The following is a 22,746-nucleotide window of genomic DNA, read 5'->3' as shown; positions in this document are numbered from 1 at the left end:
AAACATGATTACTGAAGTGTAGAAGTAGGTTCCAGATATTGTGCCTTCCACTCCATATGGGATACAGAGGTTATATTTGAAGGCAAAAGTCAAGGGTCTAAAGAAGTGGATCGACGGATATAAATAGCATTATTAGTAATACACCATTGCATTGATATGTGATGGATGGTCCAAGTCGACTTAGAGGAGCATCAACTTCCTAGTCCACCGTGACAAGCTTACCGTCAAAACTCAACGGATGCATCTAATGGATCAATGATTCTAACTACATCCTGGGTTCAATGATGGTGATTGAGGATGTTGGGCTACAGTATATCATACAAGTGGTGACAAATAATGGTCCCCAAAACAAGCAAGCTGGTAAGGATCTCGTGGAGGACATGCAGCATATTTACCGGACAACATGTGCATTGTGCAGCCTATTGATGAAAGATAATAAGGACCTACAACAGATGAAGGCAGCTGTTCAGCAAAGGAAGGCTATCTCAAGGCATATATACGATCATGCATGGGTCCTTATACTGATGTGGCAACATCTAGGTTGGAGCTACTGAGGCTAGGCATAACTCAGTTTGCCATGGTCGCACAGATTTGAAGAGCCTCCTTGATAGATGGCCTAAGAACTATGTTAACATGCAATAAGTGGATCACAAGTATAGCAAGTCAGTCGAAGGCATGAGAATCAAGGGGATTGTTTTGAAGAATGCATTGTTTGGATTGATGCTTAGATATGGTAAATGCAGTGGAGGACTTCTATATGGTCCGTGAATGGTTGACCACAAGAAGTTTCCACAATGGGTTTACTTTACCCAAACATGCAGCAGTAGATTATTGATAAGGTGAGAGGAAGACATACTCACACCTTTGGATCATTAAGGTTATATGGGACCTACAGATAGGTAGGGAGTTGCACCTGATAGGTATGACAACCAAGTGGTACATTGGTGAAATATTAACCAAGTGCTACTTGAATCCATGGTAGTATGAAGAAGATATAGGCCTAAATAGGAGTTAATACAAGCAAGAAGTCGAAGCAAATCGTAAAGTTTTGTTGTCCCCAAGACTTATGTCACCCTAAACTATTTGGCCGCAAGGTAGTAGGTCCAGTGGGGAAACGATGCACCCAATCTGAGAAAGATTGCCATTTGAGTCCTCTTGCTGACCATCCCTTGCAGGTACAAACTAGAAGCCTTTTCACTAGCTGCTTTTCGCTTGACCTATATTGTCTCTTACTAGGAAGCAATTCCAAAGTCTACACTTACACCCACAGTTCGCTGAACCGGACAAAACAGCCCGATTTGGGGCATGCAAAACCATACTACTGGCAGATCGGGACGGTTCTACTGTTCAAAACAAGACACCAGCAAGGAGAAAAGGATGGAGAAGGAAAGAGGAAAAAATAGAGAGAAAGAGGGAGGAAAAGAGAGGAAAAGGCCGGGGAGGCTGTCGGAGGACTGCTGAGGCTGCCAAAAGGACTGGGAGGCTCCCGGATGATCGAAGGAGCAAGGAAGAGGGAGAACTAGAAAGAGGAAGAGAGAGAGAGGGAAGGAGAGAGAGAGGCCGATGGTGGTCGTCAGTGGCTGCCAAATGGCTGCAAAGGCCTCAAGAAGTCCTCTTTTGGATTGCAACAGGGATGATTCACCCGTATTTCGATCAAATTATATTCTTTGTGCCGACTCACAATGAAGCTGGCAAACCCCTCCTGTTTCGATCTGGAGGAGGGTGGAGCCACTCCTCCGGTCATCCGGGGGCCTCTGCGCCCCTTCGACAACCATCGCCAGCATCTCTACCATCTCCCTCTCCTTCTCTCCTCCCTCTTGTTGGGTGGTGGAGCCTAATCCGTCCAAATTGGATACAATCAAGACCCAAGAAGCCCAGAAAGAAGCCCAAAAGGAAGGAGCCCACATGAAAAAGAAAAAAAAAAGAAGGCCCGCAGAAGGGCTGGCCAACAGTAGGCCAGGCCTAGGCAAGCGTGGCCCAGCGCGAGCGCGCATGGGCCAGCGCATGCAGAGCTGCCCACTTCACGCGGTCCATGCACAAGGCGTGGACCGATAGGCGTTTCCCTCGGTTTCTCGAGGTCCATTGTGGACTGAAGAGCATTTTCCGCCGTTTCTCGCGGCTTACAGCTATTTTTGTGGACTGGCTGCACAATCCGACAGTCATCAGAGCTCTCGATCATGATCGGACGGTCCAGAGCTAATCAGGAGTGTTTGGGCACGTGGATGAGCAAGATCTGGTACGATCCAACAACCAGGACTTGATCTGCTGCTTGATCGGATGGTCAGGAGTTATTTAGAGTTGTAATCGGAGTCTTAACTCTGATCTGAAGCGGATTTTGGCCTTTAAAAGGCCTATGGGCATTGATTTTCTATGAAACGTGATACAGAGATAACAGAGAGTCCATGAGATTTTGAGGGATTTTCTTGAGATTTTTGAGAGCTGTTGTAAGGGATCTTCTTCAAAGAGAGAAGAGAGGTGTCTACAAAAGAAAGAGAAGAATGGTTTCTTCCAAGAGAGAAGAAGAGGAGACATGCGAGGCTAGAGAAAGGTTTTCTTCTAGGAGGCGCCACCTGCAGAGAGGGAGAGATTTTTTCTCTTATTTTTTTCTCTTGTTTTACTTCTGTAAATCTCCTGCTGTTACATAAAGGAAAAACATATATTCTGTGCAGCCATGGATGTAGGAACAAAAGACACCGAACCACGTAAAATCTCTCGTATTTTGTTTTGTGCTTGTGTATTTTTTCAGTTTTTCTTTTCTTTCTCTTGCAACTACTGTAATCCGCTGCGCCTTGCCCCCTAACAACTGGTATCAAAGCCCGATTTGAGGAAAAGAATGGGAGCGACGGCAGGAGATGAAGAAAAGATCAAGATCGACAAGTTCGATGGAAAAGACTTTGATTTCTAGAAGATGCAAATTGAGGATTATTTGTATTAGAAGAGGCTTCATCTACCTCTTGAAGGAAAGAAATCCGAAGACATGTCATAAGCAAATTGGGATTTACTAGACCGCTGGGCTCTGGGAAGCATCCATTTGACATTGGCCAGGAACATCGCGTTCAACATCTTGGAGGAAAAGACGACGATTGATTTGATGCAGGCTCTATCTAACATGTATGAGAAGCCTTCGGCCTCCAACAAGGTATACCTTATGCGTCATCTATTCAATTTGAAGATGCTTGAAGGTGCGTCTGTTAATGATCACATCAATGAATTCAATTTGATTACTAGTCAATTAAGTTCTCTTGATATTAGTTTTGAGGATGAAGATTGTGCTTTAATTTTACTGTCTTCTTTGTCTAAGAGTTGGGGTACTACTGTGACACGGTGAGTAGTTCTTATGACTCAAGCAAGCTAAAATTTGAAGAGATCCGGAACCTAATTCTCAGTGAAGATATCAGAAGAAAAGAATCCAAAGAGAACTCTGGTTCTGCCTTGGTTACTCAAGCAGAGGAAGGACTACACAACGCAACAAAGACCATAGGAGATCCAAATCTAAACAAAGGAGCCAATCAAGACCAAAAGATAATGGCTGTTGGCACTGCGATAAGAAAGGGCACACCAGAAAGAACTGCTGGACAAGAAAGGATAAAGGATAGAATGACGAATCCGTCAATGCAGCAACAGAGACAACTACTAGTGCTCTGATCCTCAGCATGGACAGTCTGATGGAGTCATGGATCCTAGACTCCGAAGCTTCGTTTCACTCCACCTCACAAAAGGAGTATATGCTGAATTACACTGCCGGAGATTTCGAAAAGATTTGTCTTACTGATGATAAGCCATTGAATGTTGTGGGGAAAGGTGATGTGCACATAAGGATGCCGAACCAGTTGGTATGGAAGCTTAAGAATGTAAGACATGTCCCAGATTTAAAGAGAAATCTGATTTCAGTTGGACAGTTGGATGCTGAGGGGTACATTACGACTTTTGTTAGTGGCTCTTGGAAGATCACCAAAGGTGTTATGATGGTAGCACGAGGAAGCAAGATGGATACCTTCTACATGACGAGTAATGTCAGGGATTCAGTGGCACTGGCACAGGCAGACTCAGAGTTATGGCATTGCAGACTGGATCACATGGGCGAGAAAGGAATGCAAGTATTGTTGAAGAAGGGCAAGCTGATAGGTGTAAAATCTCTTGATGTTGGTTTCTACGAGAATTGTATTCTTGAGAAGCAGAAGAAGGTCAGTTTCTCCAAAATTGGCGGAACACCAAAAGCAAGAAAGTTGGAGCTTGTACACATAGACGTATAGGATCCCTCTCCGGTTCCATCCCTTGGAGGCTCACAATACTATGTGACGTTCATCGATGATTCCACTAGAAAGGTATGGATTTATTTTCTGAAGAATAAATCTAACGTATTTTCTACTTTCAGGAATTGGAAGAGTCTGGTGGAGAACGAGTCTGGTGGAAAATCAAGTGCCTAAGATCAGATAAATGAGGCGAATATGACAGCACCGAGTTCAAGGAGTTCTGCACAGCAAGTGAAATCAAGATGAAGAAGACCATCTCGAGCATGCCACAACAGAACGGGGTAGCTAAGCGTATGAACAGAACCTTGAACGAGAGAGCCAGGAGCATGAGGATTCATGCTAGTTTGCCCAAGATATTCTGGACTGAGACAGTTAGCACTGCTGCCTACTTGTTAAACAGAGGTTACTCAATTCCTATTGATAACAAGCTACTAGAAGAAGAGTGGACAGGAAAGTCAGTAAATTTATCTCATCTGAACGTCTTCGACTATGTCTCTTATATGCTCGTCAATGCCGAAAGAAGAGACAAGCTCGATGCGAAATCATAGAAGTGCTTCTTCATTGGGTATGGTACTGATGAGTTCGACTACAAGTTCTGAAGCGAGCAAGACAGAAAATTTATCAGAAGCAAGGACATGATCTTCAATGAAAGAAGCCTCTACAAGAACAAGGATGTTCCTGACAGTGCAGGATAGTCAATTGAAGAGAAAGAATAGATCGAGTTGGAAGGTATTACAGAGGATGATATTGCCAAAGGAGCTAATGAAGATCCTGAACCAGAGCCAAAGACACCTTAGTTAAAGAGATCCACGAGAATCTCAAGACCACCAGAAAGGTACTCACCTTCTCTTCATTATTTATTGTTGATAGATGGCGGTGAACCCGAATGCTATGAATAAGCTGTAGAAAGTAAAGATTCGGTCAAGTGAGAGCTGGCAATGAAGGACGAGATGCAGTCCTTGAAGAAGAATCAGACTTGAGAGCTCAATATACTACCGGAAGGAAAGAAGGCTCTACACAACAAGTGGGTTTACAAGATCAAAGAAGAGCATGATGGTAGCAAGAGGCACAAAATTAGGTTAGTTGTTAAAGACTTACAACAGAAAGAAGGTATCAACTACACTGAAATTTTTTTTCTTATTGTCAAGCTCCCTACTATTAGAGTGATTCTAAGTATAGTAGCAACTGAAAATTTATACTTAGAATAGTTAGATGTTACTACTGCTTTCCTGCATGGTGAGATAGATGAGGACATATATATACAGTAGTCTGTTGGCTTTGTAGTTCCTGATAAAGAAGATCTTATATGTAAGTTGAGGAAAGCTTGTATGGTTTGAAACAGGCCCCTAGATTAGGGTACAAGAAATTTGATGGATTCATGACTAACAATGATTTTGCAAGGTGTCAGGAGGATCACTACTGTTATTACAGGATACTCGATGATAGTTTTATTATCTTTCTCTTGTATGTTGATGATATGCTGATGGTCGGACCGAACATGCGAGAGATTGGAAGATAAAAAAAGCTGTCAAGAGAGTTTGCAATGAAGAATATGAGCACAGCAAAGCAGATACTTGGATTGAGAATTGAAAGAGAGTGACAGGCATGCTGAAGCTGATTCAAGATAGCTACATCGAAAAGATGTCGGACAGGTTTAATATGACAGATGCAAAGCCTATGAAGACACCTTTGGCCAGTCATTTCAAGCTTTTAAAGGAACAATCACCCAAGAACGATGATGAGCTGAAGAGAATGACAAAAATTCCTTATGCTTCAGCGGTTGGCAACTTGATGTATACGATGTTTGCATGAGATCTGACATTGCACATCTAATGGGAGCTGTGAGCAGGTACATGATCAATCCAGATGAGCAATATTGGTAAGCTGTCAAGTGGATCCTGAGATACTTGAAAGGTACCAAAGATATCAGCTTATGCTACAGGAGGGGCAGTCAAACACTACAGGGATTCGTGGATGCAGACTTAGGTGGTGATGCAGACACCAGGAGGAGCACGACAGGATATGTTTTTACCATTGGCAAGACAACAATAAGCTGGGCGTCACAGCTGCAAAAGATCGTGGCTTTTTCTATCATGAGACAGGTATGTCGCAATCACAAAAGCTAGCAAAGAGATGATTTGACTGTAGAATTTACTGAAAGGACTGGATAGAGAGTAGAGTTGCGGTGTACTATTCAATGACAGTCAGAGTGCTATTTATCTTGCGAAGAATCCCATATTACATGCAAGAACAAAGCACATACAGCTGAGATATCACTTCATCAAAGTATTGCTTGAAGATGGAAGCTTGTCACTAAAAAAGATTCAAAGCTCAAAGAATTCAGCTGATATGCTAACCAAGATAGTCACTGCAGAGAAATTGGAGCCATGTATAGCCTCAATTGGCCTCCAAAGCTAGTTGAATGGAGGCGTCGCACAGAATACTAATTTATATTTTGGAAGTTTGTTTTTCCTATTTCAGGTGGATGCACATTTGGATGTCTTAGTCTCCAAATGGAGAGTTGTTGGGTGGTCGAGTCTAATCCACCCAAACTAGATACAATCAAGACCCAAGAAGCCTAGAAAGAAGCCCAAAAGCAAGGAGCCCACGTGAAAAAGAAAAAAAAAAGAGGAAGACCCGCAGAAGGGCTGGCGCTGGCCAGTAGCAGGCCCGACCCAGCGGCCAACCACGTAAAATCCTTTGTGTTTCATTTTGTGCTTGTGTATTTTTTTAGTTTTTCTTTCCTTTCTCCCGCGGCTACCATAATTTGCTGTGCATTGCCCCCTAACACCTCTCTTTCTTTTCCTCTCCCTTTCTCTCTCTCGCCTTCTCTTTTTGCTATGTCAATTCAAGCCCGATACAGAATGATATGAGAGCATACTGAGCCATACCGCTAGCCGATCGATCCAGCGTCTCATACTGGCACAACAAACCTTGCTTACACCCTTCAACCACCCTAAATCCATCTACTTCTACAATGGTATACCCTCTCATAGATGGGGAAAAGCCTCGTCCTCCTATTCCTTCAAGTCCAAACATTAACAACAAATTGGCCTTTCTCAACCTATGAATATTGTTGTTTTGTCAACATAATCCAACAAAGGTTGGTATGGGGCCCCTCTTTATTTTCCTATGACAAGAGAATGCCAAAAGATGTATTAGTTACGAGCTGAGGCTCTAAAAGCTTTTCAACTTGCGTTAATTAGGGAATAGCTTGGCTAATCAATTAAGCATTCTACAACATCCTTCTACCCAATTCATTTTCTTTACCACATGGGAAGATGAGAATAACGAAGGCCTTCCTACCATGCACAATTCAAAATATCATCATTGAGACAAGCGAATTGAAAACCGGCCAATCATCTACTAGCAAGCCAAGATGAAAGTGGCCTGCCTTGTGAGACCAGAGTGAGCATAGCGATCAGCTCCTAACTTTAGGGGCGCCATTGCCCTTGCTAGATCTACAGAGATATTACCAATCTTTCATCCCAAATACCCTCGCGCTGCCACCTGGTTCAACATTACTACCCAAAAGCATCATGCTTATGTTATTGTGACTGTTATCTCAGACCATGAAGGCCCCAGCTATGCTTTTCATTTCCATTCCCATTATCAATTGAAAGAATCTAATCCTCCATGAAAAGTCGAGAATTGCATGTATGTTGACCAATTCAAGGCAAAAAAGGGTTGCTTCCTTGGAAAAACCGGTCTTTCATTACACTGAAATAGTATGTCTTCGAAAGATAAGGCTTGAAATTGATCAGTCCACCACTAAGGATGTATGGCAGGTCAAAGATCAAAGATAAAATTGCCCAATTTGTCCTTGTACATACTATAAGATATAGGCTTTCTATGAATGCCCATAGGACCAATTGACATAATAGAAAGGGATTCAGACTTGCCTAGTTCATGTTCATCAAAGAGGGATCTCAATGCATGATATACAAAACCTCTTTGGATCAGTTTCCTGTCTTGGTCATCATCCCATGGCAAGCCGGATCTTACACTAGTCTTTCTCTCAGTTGTCAGCCCATTACCAACTTTAATCCACTAAATTGGATGTCTTAGAAAGGATTTATAATTCTTTTCACCTACCGACAATAAATAAAAATCCAGCTGGAATGTAAGGGCGTTTTGGAGTAACAAGACAAGTTTCCATCCAATTCCCCTCAAGCCAAGAAGGAATGCTCTGCTCGTGATCATGAGCATCAAAGAAGGAAAGCTAGTCGGTACCCAAATTGAATGGAACAGGTTTACATTTGCCCTAATCCATAGCAAGATGTGAAACCAGTTAACGAGCAAGCAACTACATGACTTAGTTTTCGCACACTATGGTATGAGATTGGGATAGAAGTATTTGAATTAGTACAAGGACAGAAAGACCTATTAGCAGATAACTTTGTTTGTGACAAGATCCTAAACTTGGATGGATGGCGGATCAGCAGACTTGAGAAATACGAGTGCTAGATTGACAAGGAGACCTTCCAAAGCATGATAGAACCATAAGTGAAAGAGATGGGGGGTGTGTGATGTAGATATATGGGCAGCGAAGCATATCTTACCCACCCGATAGGAGACTTGATAGGAACCTGAGGATTCTAATCAACAATTTGATGACCAGATGTTCAAGTCTGGCATGGTGCATGGCCTTCAGGGCTAGTTAGTGAACTAAGAAGAGCAAGTACAAGGGAGAAGTAGAAACTGATCAAGTTGAGGTAGCCAATGATAGGAGTCAAGGAAGATCATAATGAGACTTTGGAAGTATTGGATCCTAGCTTGTCTAGACTATCTTGTGATAACAAACAATGATGATAGTGTCATTTCAAGTGATAGCTCTGAAGGCCAAAGAAGGCAAGGTGGGAGTTGGGTGATGACAATGGTGACTATTCTTAGAAGCTTCATCCATTCACCAATGAGGCAGAGTTTACGCATGCCATGTCGGGTAGATCAAGGGGCCTGAACTCAAACTAGATTTGGGAGGGAGACATTGTCTTGTAGGAGAGGATTCAAGGGTGGTACAGCTGGGGCAGACAGAATCAGGGCTATGGGGATGGGTATGTAGAGATATTGGAAGCTCTATTGCGAGAAACAATGTTCAGAGATAGGAGGGCCATATGCACACCTAATATATTAGAAGCTGAGCTGATGAAAAAGATCAGATAAGTGACAAGAAGACTCGGGAGCTGTAACATAGACTCGGAGTTAATATTAGTGACACATCAACCAATGCATTAGAAAGCTATAGTGGATAGCAGTTATCATAATATGCCAAAGACGGATCTCCTAGTGCATCAGATAGTTATAGTGGACATTATGCTGCATCCAAGAATGACCTATTTGGTTTCTTCCACTCATATCCAGCGAGATCTGATTTTGCATATTATCCCTCCCAAGATCCACTATCTCAATACCAAGTACCATTTCAGCACCTTACTGGTTCGATAGGATACGGCCTATATGGTACAGTACATATAGTATACCAAAATAGCTCCCAAACTATTTTTCTCAATTTTTATCTCAGTACGCTTGATTCAAATCAGTACGCTTCGGTACAGATTGGTATGTACCTCAATACGACCCAATATGGGTTGGTACGCCTCAAAATGGATTGGTATGCCACGGTATGGACGGTACATGACTTATACTGACTTGAAGTGGGGTTCCTTACCGGTTTCCTCTCGGTACGAAATGATATGCCCCATACCGTATGGGGCAGTACGACAAACCATGGTCCCTCAATATGACTATAGCCAAGGATCTAAATACAACGTTGCTTCCTAATATCCTAAGCAGGGATGGGGCTTCGATGAGTACCAAATGTGTACATGTTTGCAACATCAGGACCCACAATCAGTTCATTATTCAACATCTTATGTCCAATAGGGATGGAGACAATATCCAAGCTAGTACAATGTTCCAATTATGAACTACCAGCAAAACTCAATGTATATAGGAGGCATCAACATTCTATATGGGATTAGACAATTAAAATGAGTTATTATGATTTTCCTTTTCCAATACTATATTACGTTTGCCATCCTTCACTCATAAATATTGAGTTGATTGATAATTGAGTATCCATACTGATATTGACACTCAATTATCACATAGACCTTTAAGAACATCCTTTAAATATTACAAGAATACAAAACAAGCTGTGTTATCATCTTCATGATGCATAAAAATCCAAAAAGTAATGAAAAATTTTTTTAAAAAATGATTTCTAGTCATCCTGGAATACTGCCAGTACAAAGCCCCATATCATTTGTTGGTATGAGACAACCCAGTATCATACTGACCCAGCCAAAACCCGGTAACAGGCACAATACCTGTTTTTAAAACCTTGATACATTTGCAATTTCTATTCAAATTCTTCACAGACCTTTGTCGAATTATTGTGATTTCTGTTTGGAGTTCTTGAAATATTTGGGCTTAGCTGCATTGTTCTCAAATGTCAAACTTGTGACTAAAACCTAATCTGAGGCACTTTAGTTATTAATCATGCACATTAAATTTACTATATCTATGCTGGTTGAGATAAAAACATTACAAAAGGCTCACCTATCACAGTATTTCCTTAACAGAACTCAACCACTCTTGAATTTCATTCCAGTTATCTTACTGAAATAAGCAAAAAAAGATTGCTATCAAGTAACAGATCCAGTGAGAATCAACAATGACAAAGTATCAAGCTGACTAGGCAAAGCACTTACTTTCATATTATCAATAAAAATAAGCATTTACTTTTGAAGCTTCAGTGTTTACCTTAAGCAATTAAGTTAAAAATAGAAAACTATAGCTTAAAAGTAGTGTTGTACGAACAAATTGCTATGTTGTCCAGTGCAGTAATAGACACTAACATGCAGCAGGTCAAAATGTAGCGGTCTCCAGTTTTATCTCATAGACTAAGAGATGTTTTAAGGTCCATTTACATTACTGACCTTTTCCCAACAGCTTGTTTTTGTTGTCTAGTGATTAGTTAACATGGATCATAGCCAAAGGTCATGGTTCAAATCCCATTCAGCTAATTTAACTAATTTATTTTCGAGTCTTCTCTTATATTGACTTGTTTCTAGTCGTTTTCTTGATTCTTGAATCATTCTTGACTCATTTATGCCTTCACATGGTCCGCTTCCCTAACAGCTTAAGTTTTTGGGGTCTAGTGGTTAGCAAAAAAGATGTACCATTAAAACTCTTACCTCTATGGTGATCAAGATTCCGGATAGATCCTTGTCTTTTGCAAAGGCTAAAAAATCATTTAATGTGGTGAAGTTCCCTTTATTCTTGTACCGTGGATTTCGCACCAAGTTATAACCTCCTAACTCAGGAGCTGATATGGTGGCTGCAACATGTAGAAAAAGAGACATATTTAATTTCAGTGTTTGAAAAAAGAAAAAGTGCTAATGCTCCTCTTTAATTTTGGCATGTGCAGAAAAGGACTCTCCTATTGGATTGTATGTATGATGGTGTTCAAACTAATGATAAGAAATCATATGAAAGATACAGGCATCAATGGTTATCAAAGACAAACGAAAGCTGCCGTGGATTTCGCACCAAGTTATAACCTCCTAACTCGGGAGCTGATATGGTGGCTGCAACATGTAGAAAAAGAGAGAAATATTTAATTTCAGTGTTTGAAAAAAGAAAAAGTGCTAATGCTCCTCTTTAATTTTGGCATGTGCAGAAAAGGACTCTCCTATTGGATTGTATGTATGATGGTGTTCGAACTAATGATAAGAAATCATATGAAAGATACAAGCATCAATGGTTGTCAAAGACAAACTAAAGCTGCAAGAACGTCCAGTGACAAATCAGAACTATAACATTTTAAAATATCACTAGTAGCTGAAAGACTTGAAAGGTTCATCCGATCATACATAGGTAGTCTATAGAAGTAGTATTCAACTCTTCACCAGAAGAAGAAAACAAAACATGAGAGCAACAACTTCAATGTGTTAGCTGAGTTTGCTAATTCTGTTTTCAGGGCAGCAGTTGCTTGAGACATGGTGGTCTGTGCTGGACCCTGTGACAATCCTCCATTCATAATGAGTTTTTAGGAAACTGCTTGCTCACACAATGGGCAGTCCAAAAATGTTTTAGCCATCATGGATCCTATTTGAGAACATTCTGGGGAATATGGTATTTGAAGTCCTAAGAAGATTAAACACAGTGACATTGATTTAATCTTTATTTGGAATGGGACAGTGGTGATCTCTCTCGGATCAGCTTCACCAGCGTTACTGTGCAATAATTTACGTGCTTTTGTGCTCTATTCATTTTGTTGACTTAGTTTCCAAATGCATGAATTTCTAAAACAATCAAGCTTTTGGCCACAGATTAATGTCATGAGCAATTGTTTGATAGACATTGGTTCTGATATCGTGGCAAATGTCAACTATAAATTTCCAGGTGCAAACTGATGGAGTATTACCTACACCACATAAGGTTCCGGATATTTTTGATTCAGCAGGGCTTACACAAGGTGTAGCGAAGAGGGAAAAGAAGCTGATGGCCATATCTCATGAAGATTTAGGTACATTATCATGGTGCCAGGAGGACCGTGCTTCCGTCTTGTAGAGAAGTACTATTCTCAAGGAGGAATTGGTGGCCCAGTGAAAAGTCAATAGCCATTACATGATAGAATCACTTGAGGCACTTCAAAGCATCAATGTAAGCTTGAATATGCAGATCAAAACATGATTCTAATGTCATTGCTTTCCCCACAGTATGTGGCAACCATGTGAACAGGTAATAGTATTGCTTGCTGGGAAAAATAAGGAAACCTGATGTTTGAGATTTGTAGAACAAACTTGAAAACGGTGACAGAGGTAATGGAATGTTTGGTTGTGGAGTTTACTTGGCAATGGAGGCAGATGGCTGAGTATCACCACGTTGACTATGAGGACTTGTCTCCATATAATTATGGGGTCAACACTTAGGAAGGTAGCTAACAGAATTTGCTTTCACCATCAAGCATTTATTTAGACTTGGGAGAATCTTGCAGATATGAGGAAAAAATTTAGTTCTTGCATAAATATACACGATATATTGGGACTTATAGCATTTGCATGGTTGGCTTGGGACAACTTACAGGTGGTGCATCAAGGAAGGCATGCAAAGAAAACGTGGAGAAGTTAAACAGAGTTCAGAGAAGAATGAAGATTACGAACTTGTCTGTTATTGATTTCAAGGAATCAACAACTCTATATAATGCTTGCATGTTATAAAACTTAGTGACAGCTGATACTTCATTAAACGTAAGGTACTGAGATAGATAGTCCTTACAAGTTTCTAAGATTTAGAAGTTTGATATACAGGTCTTTTTTAAGGCTTCGTAACACATGCCCAGACTGATGATACTTGGAATGTTATACTGTAGATTTGGAAAGTCCTGTCCAATTGCAGTCTGGTTCTAATCTAGAAATTGAAGGGCATCCTCACTTGCATTGCCCTCTTCTACAGTTGGCAACCCTACTAGGGGTGAAAAACATATAACGTGCAGGTTTTATTTCTCTTTCTTATTTAATTTTGTCTTTTGTCTCCTAGTTTTGCATGCGTGAGTGAACTGTTTCTGTAAAGATCTTATTTCATAATGTATTGTTTCCTGGCTTCCTCCATATTTTAATCATTTTAACAAAGCTCTCCACATCAACCAAGCAGAAGGTTACAAAAAACTTGCATTTTTATCTCTATAGTTGATAAACAGAAGTCTCCTAGCTTTGCCAATCATATTGAGCCTTGTGATTCCAGCAGTAATCTTAGTGTTCAAGGCTGTGGCTACTATTGGAGCTTGTGCTGTTAAAACTTAAAACTAGTCTTCTTTTTCTTTGTCTGTGCTGCAATGGCAATTCTCCTTCCCAAAGGAGAATGGCCATTTTCTATCATACTGACAAACCATAGAATCTACATGAGACCGTGATGCTAAACAATAAGCACGCTTCGCAACAATACTCGCAACAATTGTTAAGCTGAACAATGTATGAGCTATGGCCAGTGCTTATCATTGTGATTAATTATGAAGAACCTCCTCTTCACAGGTCAATCAACTACCTCTAGCAATACATGATAAAAATCTAGAAGATTTTTCCAAAAATCTGTCCAAGATAAAAATAACACTGGTCATCTACATCTAAAGCTCATCTTAAAATAGAAAAATCTGACAAATTGAGTTTTTTTATCACATATTCCTTTGTTTAAAGAAAAATCATGCAACTGATTTCTTTAATAATTCTGAACTTTAAAATCAAAGGTAGTTTGCAGAGAAATGGTACATATATCAACTTACGTAGCAAGTACTTTTGAATCTCATCCAATGTGAGATTAAAAGTATAAATTCCAGGAGTCCCCTTAATATCCGGGATAATAGAAGTACGGGAACTGAAAGGTGATCTTGTTACCGTAGTATCACTCAGAAGGTCAATCGAGCTCATGCATATGAGAATTCCATCTTTTGTTACTTGAACAGGGCAATCAATTACATCTGCACCATCTTTAACCGCTTTCTGATAAGCCAGATCAGTGCAGTCGGGGTAGTCTCCACTAGCTCCATTATGCGAGATAATGAGAGGCCTTACTGCAGCACGTAGGAATGAAAAGATTAAAAGTTGAGCTTTAATTGGTAACACAAGCGTCACGACAAATAAAGGCAAGTCAAAGAACAATATTAAAGGCCAAATACCATGATCCATGCTGCTCTTGTTTATATGAGAAAAGCAACCTGCAATAATATAGAGATACATGTCAATGTTTTCTTTCCATTCAAACAACATATAGAAATTATACTTCTGGTCTATCAGAATATAATTAGTAAAATGAAAAATTGATATAAACTGAATACAAATGAAGGTAAAATCTTGCAAGAAGTTCATAGCAGTCACCTGTTTGTTTCCTGATATGCATATCATACTAGGGCTAAGTTGCCAGAAAATAAGTTCAAGTCAAATTTTACAGAAGAAGAAAGTACTCAACCATGAATTGGCTACAAAGAGAATAAATGAATAATTTTTTCAAGCACCAGAACAATTCAATGATAATGATGTAAAAAGCTTTCACAAATTATGGTTTGGTGAGAAACCATGCTCACACAAGGTGTCTAAAAACAGTACTTTAAGGCCCATGTCTACTTGTGACATTACTTTTTGCCAAGCAGAGCCAATAGCTAGAAACATGAACATTCAAGTGCTGAGATTTAGTGACCAAATAAGTGTGCTTGGAATTCATAATGGAATAGGAAAACATTTCTTTTAATGATCTATCCTTGGGTGAAGACAATGATGTTCTTTGCTGACAACAATGATAAAGCAAATCTGCATATGTTCTCTTACATAATAAGTGGGGTTAAGTTCTTTAGTTCGTGCTATGTTACTAAACACAAGTATGCACACATACACATGTCTATTTTGATGGTAGAAATATAATCCCCTACAAGATCTCTGTCAATGGAAATGACCTCAGGGAAAGGACAAGAGATAAAATTATGAATGAAACAACGATATGCGCAGATGAACAGCTCCTGACTCCATGAACAATGCATCAGCAAATGGATGTGATGGTTTTGCAACAAAAAACATAGACTAATATTAAAGGACTTTATATTCTAGATAAAAGGAACTGCATGTGAAGAGAAATCTGGTGATATTTCCGAATTCCCCAGAGAAGAGAAGGGGTAATTTAAAAAAAAAAAAAAAATCCAGTTCAGATATTTTAATTATTCTCCTATGTTGCTCTCAATTGGCCAACCTACTTGATATCAAGGTGGACCGAATCATCCTAGTTTGCTCACTTCATCATAACATGGTCTGCACACATCCAGAGTTTCTGGTAATGCTGGAGTTATTTAGCTATTAACCAATATTAATTGTTGAAATGAGCTTTAGATCCCTCTAATTGAAAATGTAATCTTCCTGATTAGAGGGAAATATGGTTTCTCTAATTGGGAATGTAATCTTCCTAATTAGAGGAAAATAATGGTTGTATATAGTTGTAAAATTCGTAAATTGAGGTTCTAAAAATTAATAAAAGGGATCCTGTGGATCCTAGAGGAAATCAATTCCTCATTCCTTTGAAATCCCATCTTCCTCTCTTCTTTATCTCTCTTTTTCCGTCTCTGTTTTTCAACATGGTATCAGAGCCTTAACCCATATATCCCTCTGCAATCTCCACCGATTCTCTACAACCTCTTTTCCTTCTACCCAACGATCCTAGCCTCCACCGTCGCCAACCTCCTTGTGTCCACCTCATCTCCGGCACTGCCGAGATTTTCGGCACCGAGATCTTCAGTCCCGCATCGCCTACACTTTCACCATCAGCATCCACCCCGCCGCCTGCCTCTGTCGCCGACCTCCTCGCCGTTCGGCACCGTGACAACCGTGTAGCACACATCCTGTCTCCAGCAGCGCCGGTCCTTCACCCTCGACGGCCCACCTGTTACTCCCGCATCGTCGATGTCTTCATCATCGACATCCATCCCGTCGGCTATAGCCTCCTGCTGTCCGCGATCTGAAGAAGCAGATGAGAAGATGAACAGTGAAATCTTCTGTTGATTTTCTGTGAAAAAAAAAGAAAAAAAGGAAAGGAAGAAAAAAAAGGATTAAAAAAAAAAATTGGAGCAACTACCACATGTGCCTTCAATCCCAGGATGCTGAGGCTTGTTCTGGAGCAGCAATGGAGTATCTTCCTTGGGAGTTTTTGAATATGTCGAAGTGCCTTTCATGCGAGTAGGTATTCGACACTTTTTATTCGTCATTTGAGTTTATCTCAGATCGTTGGTGAGAAATTCTTCCCTCAAGATTGCATTTGTTTATTTGTGGAATACCATTTGAGTGTTCTTTGGTAATGGGTGATAAAACTTCTTTAACCATGGAGGATTTGAAAAAATTGATGATTAGGATGATGGAGTCTCGTATCTTGGATGGTGAGTCTTCAAAAATCACCCTGGAAGCTAATCCGATCAAATTGGATGGGCCGGGTACCTACTTAAGTTGGATGCGACATGTTCGTCTAATTTTGGATTCTCACAATCTTGAGGGATTCATAAATGATACTGAAAAAAGGCCAGAAAGAGATGGGATACCTGTCAGACAGTGGAATTCTAAGTTTTTATGGGGAGAAGCAGTGCTAACAGGAGCATATCTGATTAATCGAATGCCTCTTCGAACTCTGGACTATAAGACACCTCTTGAATGCCTGCAAGGAACAAATTCTTTCATAGTTCCCCCAAGGTATTTGGTTGTGTTTGTTTTGTTCGGGATCATCGACCTTCAGTTAGCAAGCTTGATGCTCGTGCCCTCAAGTGCATTTTTGTAGACTATTCTTTCACACAGAAAGGGTACAAATGTTGGTGTCCAACAAAGTGGAAGTTGCTTCTCAGCATGGATGTAACATTTTGGGAGTCTGAGCCATTCTATATATCTTCTGCATCCTCTTCCGTCACTTCTGGTGATGGCCGAGAGGGAGAGTTTTCTACTTAAGGGGGTCCTATTACTATGGATGTTAGCAGTTCTACTAATACAGACGGTGATTCTGAGCCTAGTTCTACTGGAGACACTCAGAGAGAACCTAGTTCTGAGCCTAATTCTGCTGGCTCCGACACTCAAGTGAAAGCATCTGAGTCTATATCACAGCTTGTTACTTCAGATTCACCTGTTTACCTTCCCTTTAAGAGCCTATTGCGCATTCTCCAGTCTCCAGATCTTCCTTTTCTATCCCAATGGCTTCATCTTCTACGTCCCCTTCCAAGATGAATGGTAATTCCCCTGTGTCTCCCATTCATTTTATATTAGATAATGATGATTTGAATATTCCTATTGCTTTACGTAAGCCTACTCGTCATGCTAGTATTCCCGCTCAACTTAAGGATGGAGTGAGGTATAAATATGACATCACTAACTTTGTATCCGATAAGTTTCTCTCTCCATCTTATCCGAGTTTCATAGCTTCTCTATCTTCTATCTCCATACCCAAGAATTGGAAGGTTGCTAAGGAAGACCCCAAGTGGAAAACCGCCATGCTTGAGGAGATGCGAGCACTAGAAAAAAATAATACATGGGAACTTGTATCTTTGCCAGTTAGAAATAAACTGTAGAATGTAAATAGGTTTTCACAGTTAAGCAGACACCTGAGGGTACTGTTGAACGTTACAAAACTCATTTGATAGCAAAAGGATATACACAGACTTATGGCATCGACTATGATGAAATTTTTGCACCCGTTGCAAATATGAACTCTATAAGGACCCTTGTATCGTGTGCTGCTAACTTTGGATGGGATCTGTTCCAGCCCGATATAAAGAATGCTTTTCTTCATGAAAAACTTCAGAAGGAGGTGTATATGGATATTCCACCAAGGTTTGCTACTGCTCAGATAGCGGACAAAGTATGTCGGTTACGGCGTTCTCTTTATGGTCTGAAGCAGTCACCTCGTGCTTGGTTCAATCGCTTCCGATAGACAATTATTCAGATGGGGTATAAATAGAGCAATGCTGATCACACACTCTTCTTTCGGCACAACAACGGTAAGATTGCTGTTTTGATTGTCTATGTTGACGATATTGTGGTCACAGGAGATGATTCTGAGGAGATAACTCGTTTGAAGGATCAGCTAGCACAGATATTTGAGGTGAAAGATCTTGGACATCTGCGATATTTTCTTGGGATAGAGGTTACCCGTTCTTCAAAAAGAATTTTTCTCTCCCAAAAAAAATATATTCTGGATCTTCTTACAGAGACCGATATGTTGGGATGTCGACCTATTACTACTCCTATTGAGCAAAATCATCGACTAGTAGCTGATGCCGATGTTCCTGTTGATCGAGAATGTTACCAATGATTGGTAGGGCGTTTGATTTATTTGTCTCATACACGACCGGATATTGCATTCGCCATTAGTGTGGTAAGTCAGTTTATGCATGACCCATATTCTGTTCATATGGATGCTGTGATACGGATACTTCGATATCTCAAAAGCTGTCCTGATCGTGGTTTGCTTTATTCTTGTCATGGCAACCTACGGGTAGGTGCTACACAGATGCTGACTGGGCTGGGTCACTTGATGACCGTCGCTCTACTTCAAGTTACCCTACTTTTGTTGGAGGTAACCTAGTTACTTGGTGAAACAAGAAATAGAATGTGGTTGCTCGATCTACTGCAGAGGCAGAGTATCGAGCTATGGCAAACGGTGTATGTGAGATTTTATGATTGTGGATCTTGTTATTGAAACTAGGTCTTTACCGGTTGTCGCCCCTTATGCTGTATTGTGATAACAAACAACAATCAATATTGCTAATAATCCAGTTCAGCATGATCGGACGAAACACATTGAGATCGATCGATATTTTATCAAGGAGAAGATTGATGCCAGAATCATTTGTATGCCCTATGTGCGATCTGTTAGTCAGCTGGCAGACATTTTGACTAAAGATCTTAGTTCACAGTCTTTTTCATTTATTTGTAATAAGATGGGTGTCTTTATGATATCTATAACCCATCTTGAGGGGAAGTGTTGAAATGAGCCGTAGATCCCTCTAATTGGGAATGTAATCTTCCTAATTAGAGGAAATATGGTTCCTCTAATTGGGAATGTAATCTTCCTAATTAGAATGAAATAATGGTTGTATATAGTTGTAAAATTCCTAAATTGAGGTTCTGAAAATTAATAAAAGAGATCCTGTAGATCCTAGAGGAAATCAATTCCTTATTCTTTCGAAATCCCATCTTCCTCTCTTCCTTATCTCTCTTTTTCCGCCTCTATTTTTCAACATTAATAGACCATCATTTGTAGGACAATCCTCATTATATATAACAAAAAAAGGAACAGCCAAATGAAGTTCTAGTATAATGGGACTGGCGAAGGATAATAGATAATTTATCAATAGAAGGTCCATTCTGCTAAGTATCAATTTCTATTATTGAGTTTGAACCCATTTATCTTGTGAAACTCAAATGAGATAAAACAATATAAAGACATCGTAACCCATTTATTGATAGAAGTGTCAAAAAGTAGGGCACTATATAAAACTCAAATGGGAGGCAATTCACAAGAGGTTGGAGAGATGACGATAAATAGCAACTGAGTTGATGATAACCCTCTTGCATATGACCCTTTTTATATGGTGGCATTTTTCTAGAGGGAAATAAAATCTTATGCAATTAAAATTTGACATGGTTAACAACAAAATTTTAATATTGAAAAGAAGAGAAAATTACCAATAGCCTCTGATGGAGTTATAGGGTAGTCTGTCAGCACACCATCAACAGAGAAGAACCCATTGTCAATGAAATAAAGATATTCAGATAAAGGATCATAACTGTAATTGTAGCTAATAATATTGTCATTTGCAAAGTCTGCTGCAAAGATTTCCAACCCTGCTTTATGGGCATCCATGACGATGGAAGTGTAGGATTGTAGATAATTATCAGATGTCACAAGCCAAATGTAATGTTTGGGGACAAGAATTCCAGAGGCAAATGTCTTGATAAATGTAAGATTTTTCAACAGCAAACCATATGTTTGATTTGTAGAAGGTTCAGGAATGTCTTGATTAAGAAAGCGAAAAACAAGCTTTGTTTTGCTTTTTCTAAATCTTGCTTCTATACTTCTGAGAAAATTCACCTCTGGTGACGAGATATAGTTGACAATAACACGCCTTGACACAGAAAGCACATAGCTTCTCATGTTTAAATTGTGGTCCTGTAGAAAATATCATGCTGCATGGCACAAGAAAAATTTGAAGATAGTTGGAAGTAACTGAGTAAAAAATTTTACATAGAGAAACAGTGCCAAAGAACGTAGGTGAAACCAATGTGGGTCCATAGTCATACCTGTATATTCAACCAAAGACCAGGTGGCCTAAATTGTGTTACATCATCAACAGCAAGGATAGGAAACATGTTATCAAATCCATCAGGCCGAGAATAAATTGCTTGCGTTACTGCTCAAGTTGTAAAGGACAGCGAGTATATTACTATACATGTAATACAATAGCAGAAAGCAATAATTCACAAAAAAATTAGGGTTCTAGTTTTGCTTTCATTGTATTTTAATAATCACATCAACCAAAATAAAATCTGAACAACATGAAAAGGAAATAGAGGCAGACAATTTTTTTCAATTTTCCATTGGATCAATAACATACAAAAAAACCATTGACATGCGCCAGCTACAAGAATCATTCTTTATTCGTGGGTCACAACCAAAGCTAAGTCCTTCAATGCTCTGATCAATAGTTAGTATAGTAGCCCACCATGGACTGCAGACTATTTTATTCACTCTTGAAAAAAAACTTAACAATTCAAACATTAGATGGCCTAACATTATTGCCAGTCTTCCTAAAAAAGAAATATTGGATGGCCTTGTTATTGTTTTTCCAACTTTTTGGTTTGCTAGGCTCTGATTTCTTAATGGCATGGTTTATATCTCAACATAAAGATGCTATACATAAGTAATTCAAGAGGGTGCCAATTGTCAGCGGGTTGAGTAGCACTAGAAACCTGGGTTGGATCTTGCCCCATCCTGATTTTCAGCTGAGCTTCCACCCACCCTAGTTCTCAGAAAATGTAATCACATGGAGTCTGCATATCATCAAGCATACTCCTAGATCATCATGTGGAATCAACTGTAGTAGGCCACCAATTATTGGTTGTATTAAGCATCATGATTTTTTCATTTGTAGGAAGTTGGATTGGGTGGACTGCACAGATTTTCAGAAATAAGAGTGTTAACCCATTGTGGTGTAAAATGCACATGGACAATCTCAAATGCTGTCCTCAAACTCAAACATGATCTTCTATAACTTGTCTATGTATATAAATTGCAGTCAATATAGAACATGCAGTACAAGATTGATATCATGCTCCATTAGGTGCAAGTCCTGTAATCATATATTAATTTCGCATCCTAACTAAAACTAGCTCTCATACTTAAACTTGCTCCTCAAGTTGTATCAGGATAAAATGATTCCGTATCATTTCTTATAACTTCCATCCAGGTCCGCCTTGGTTTCTTCATCTTTTTACATGACTGCTCATTTGACCTAAATTCAACAACAACCGTTTTACAAAGGATATCTCTTCTGTAAGTTGTAGATGTCCAAACTTCAAGTCAGTAAATGATATCCATCATGACAATCTCTATAGTTGCTTCTCCGAATCTTCTAGTGAAGTATTCCTTTCTATCCCTATCCCTTTAATCTTACCCTTGTAATGTGGCATCAAATAAGCATGGTGATGTGGTGTGACCAATTTCGACCACCTCACAACAGGTACATGGCAGCCACGACACCTGCTCGACATGATCAGAGCAAGTCAAATCCTGCTGAACAAATGGTCGAGCCATGACAACCACTTGGCTCGGCACCAAGCTAACCAGAGCCCTCTCACCTTAGACAATGGCCAGATATGCAAGTTACAACTAGCGCCCACACACCCAGGCAGTTACAACACGTGCTGCCACAGTTGTGGCACGATCCTAGGCTGTTATGGCATGACCTCAGGTGGTT

At 39.9% G+C, this 22,746-nt stretch overlaps 2 protein-coding genes across 2 annotated transcripts in view; both read right to left on the bottom strand.

The window, feature by feature from the left end:
- The window catches only part of LOC105038943 (glycerophosphodiester phosphodiesterase GDPDL3), a 41,541-nt gene that overhangs the window by 8,140 nt on the left and 10,655 nt on the right, over positions 1–22,746 (bottom strand). Inside the window, 6 exon segments of the mRNA XM_010914875.4 lie at positions 11,453–11,595; positions 14,539–14,826; positions 14,932–14,970; positions 20,456–20,941; positions 20,944–20,956; positions 21,071–21,180. Of these exon segments, the coding sequence (XP_010913177.2) occupies positions 11,453–11,595; positions 14,539–14,826; positions 14,932–14,970; positions 20,456–20,941; positions 20,944–20,956; positions 21,071–21,180 (1,079 nt within the window).
- Positions 15,024–20,445, bottom strand: LOC140851446 (uncharacterized). The gene is made up of 2 exons (XM_073242982.1): positions 16,869–20,445; positions 15,024–16,751 (listed from the first exon to the last, which is right to left on the bottom strand). The coding sequence occupies exons 1-2, from the start codon at positions 16,996–16,998 to the stop codon at positions 16,558–16,560; spliced, it is 324 nt and encodes a 107-aa protein (XP_073099083.1). The 5' UTR covers positions 16,999–20,445; the 3' UTR covers positions 15,024–16,557.

The sequence above is a fragment of the Elaeis guineensis genome, chromosome 1 (assembly GCF_000442705.2).
Source record: "Elaeis guineensis isolate ETL-2024a chromosome 1, EG11, whole genome shotgun sequence".
Taxonomy (NCBI): Eukaryota; Viridiplantae; Streptophyta; class Magnoliopsida; order Arecales; family Arecaceae; genus Elaeis; species Elaeis guineensis.
Note: the sequence above shows the minus strand (reverse complement) of the source record. Positions and strands in the feature narration are given on the sequence as shown.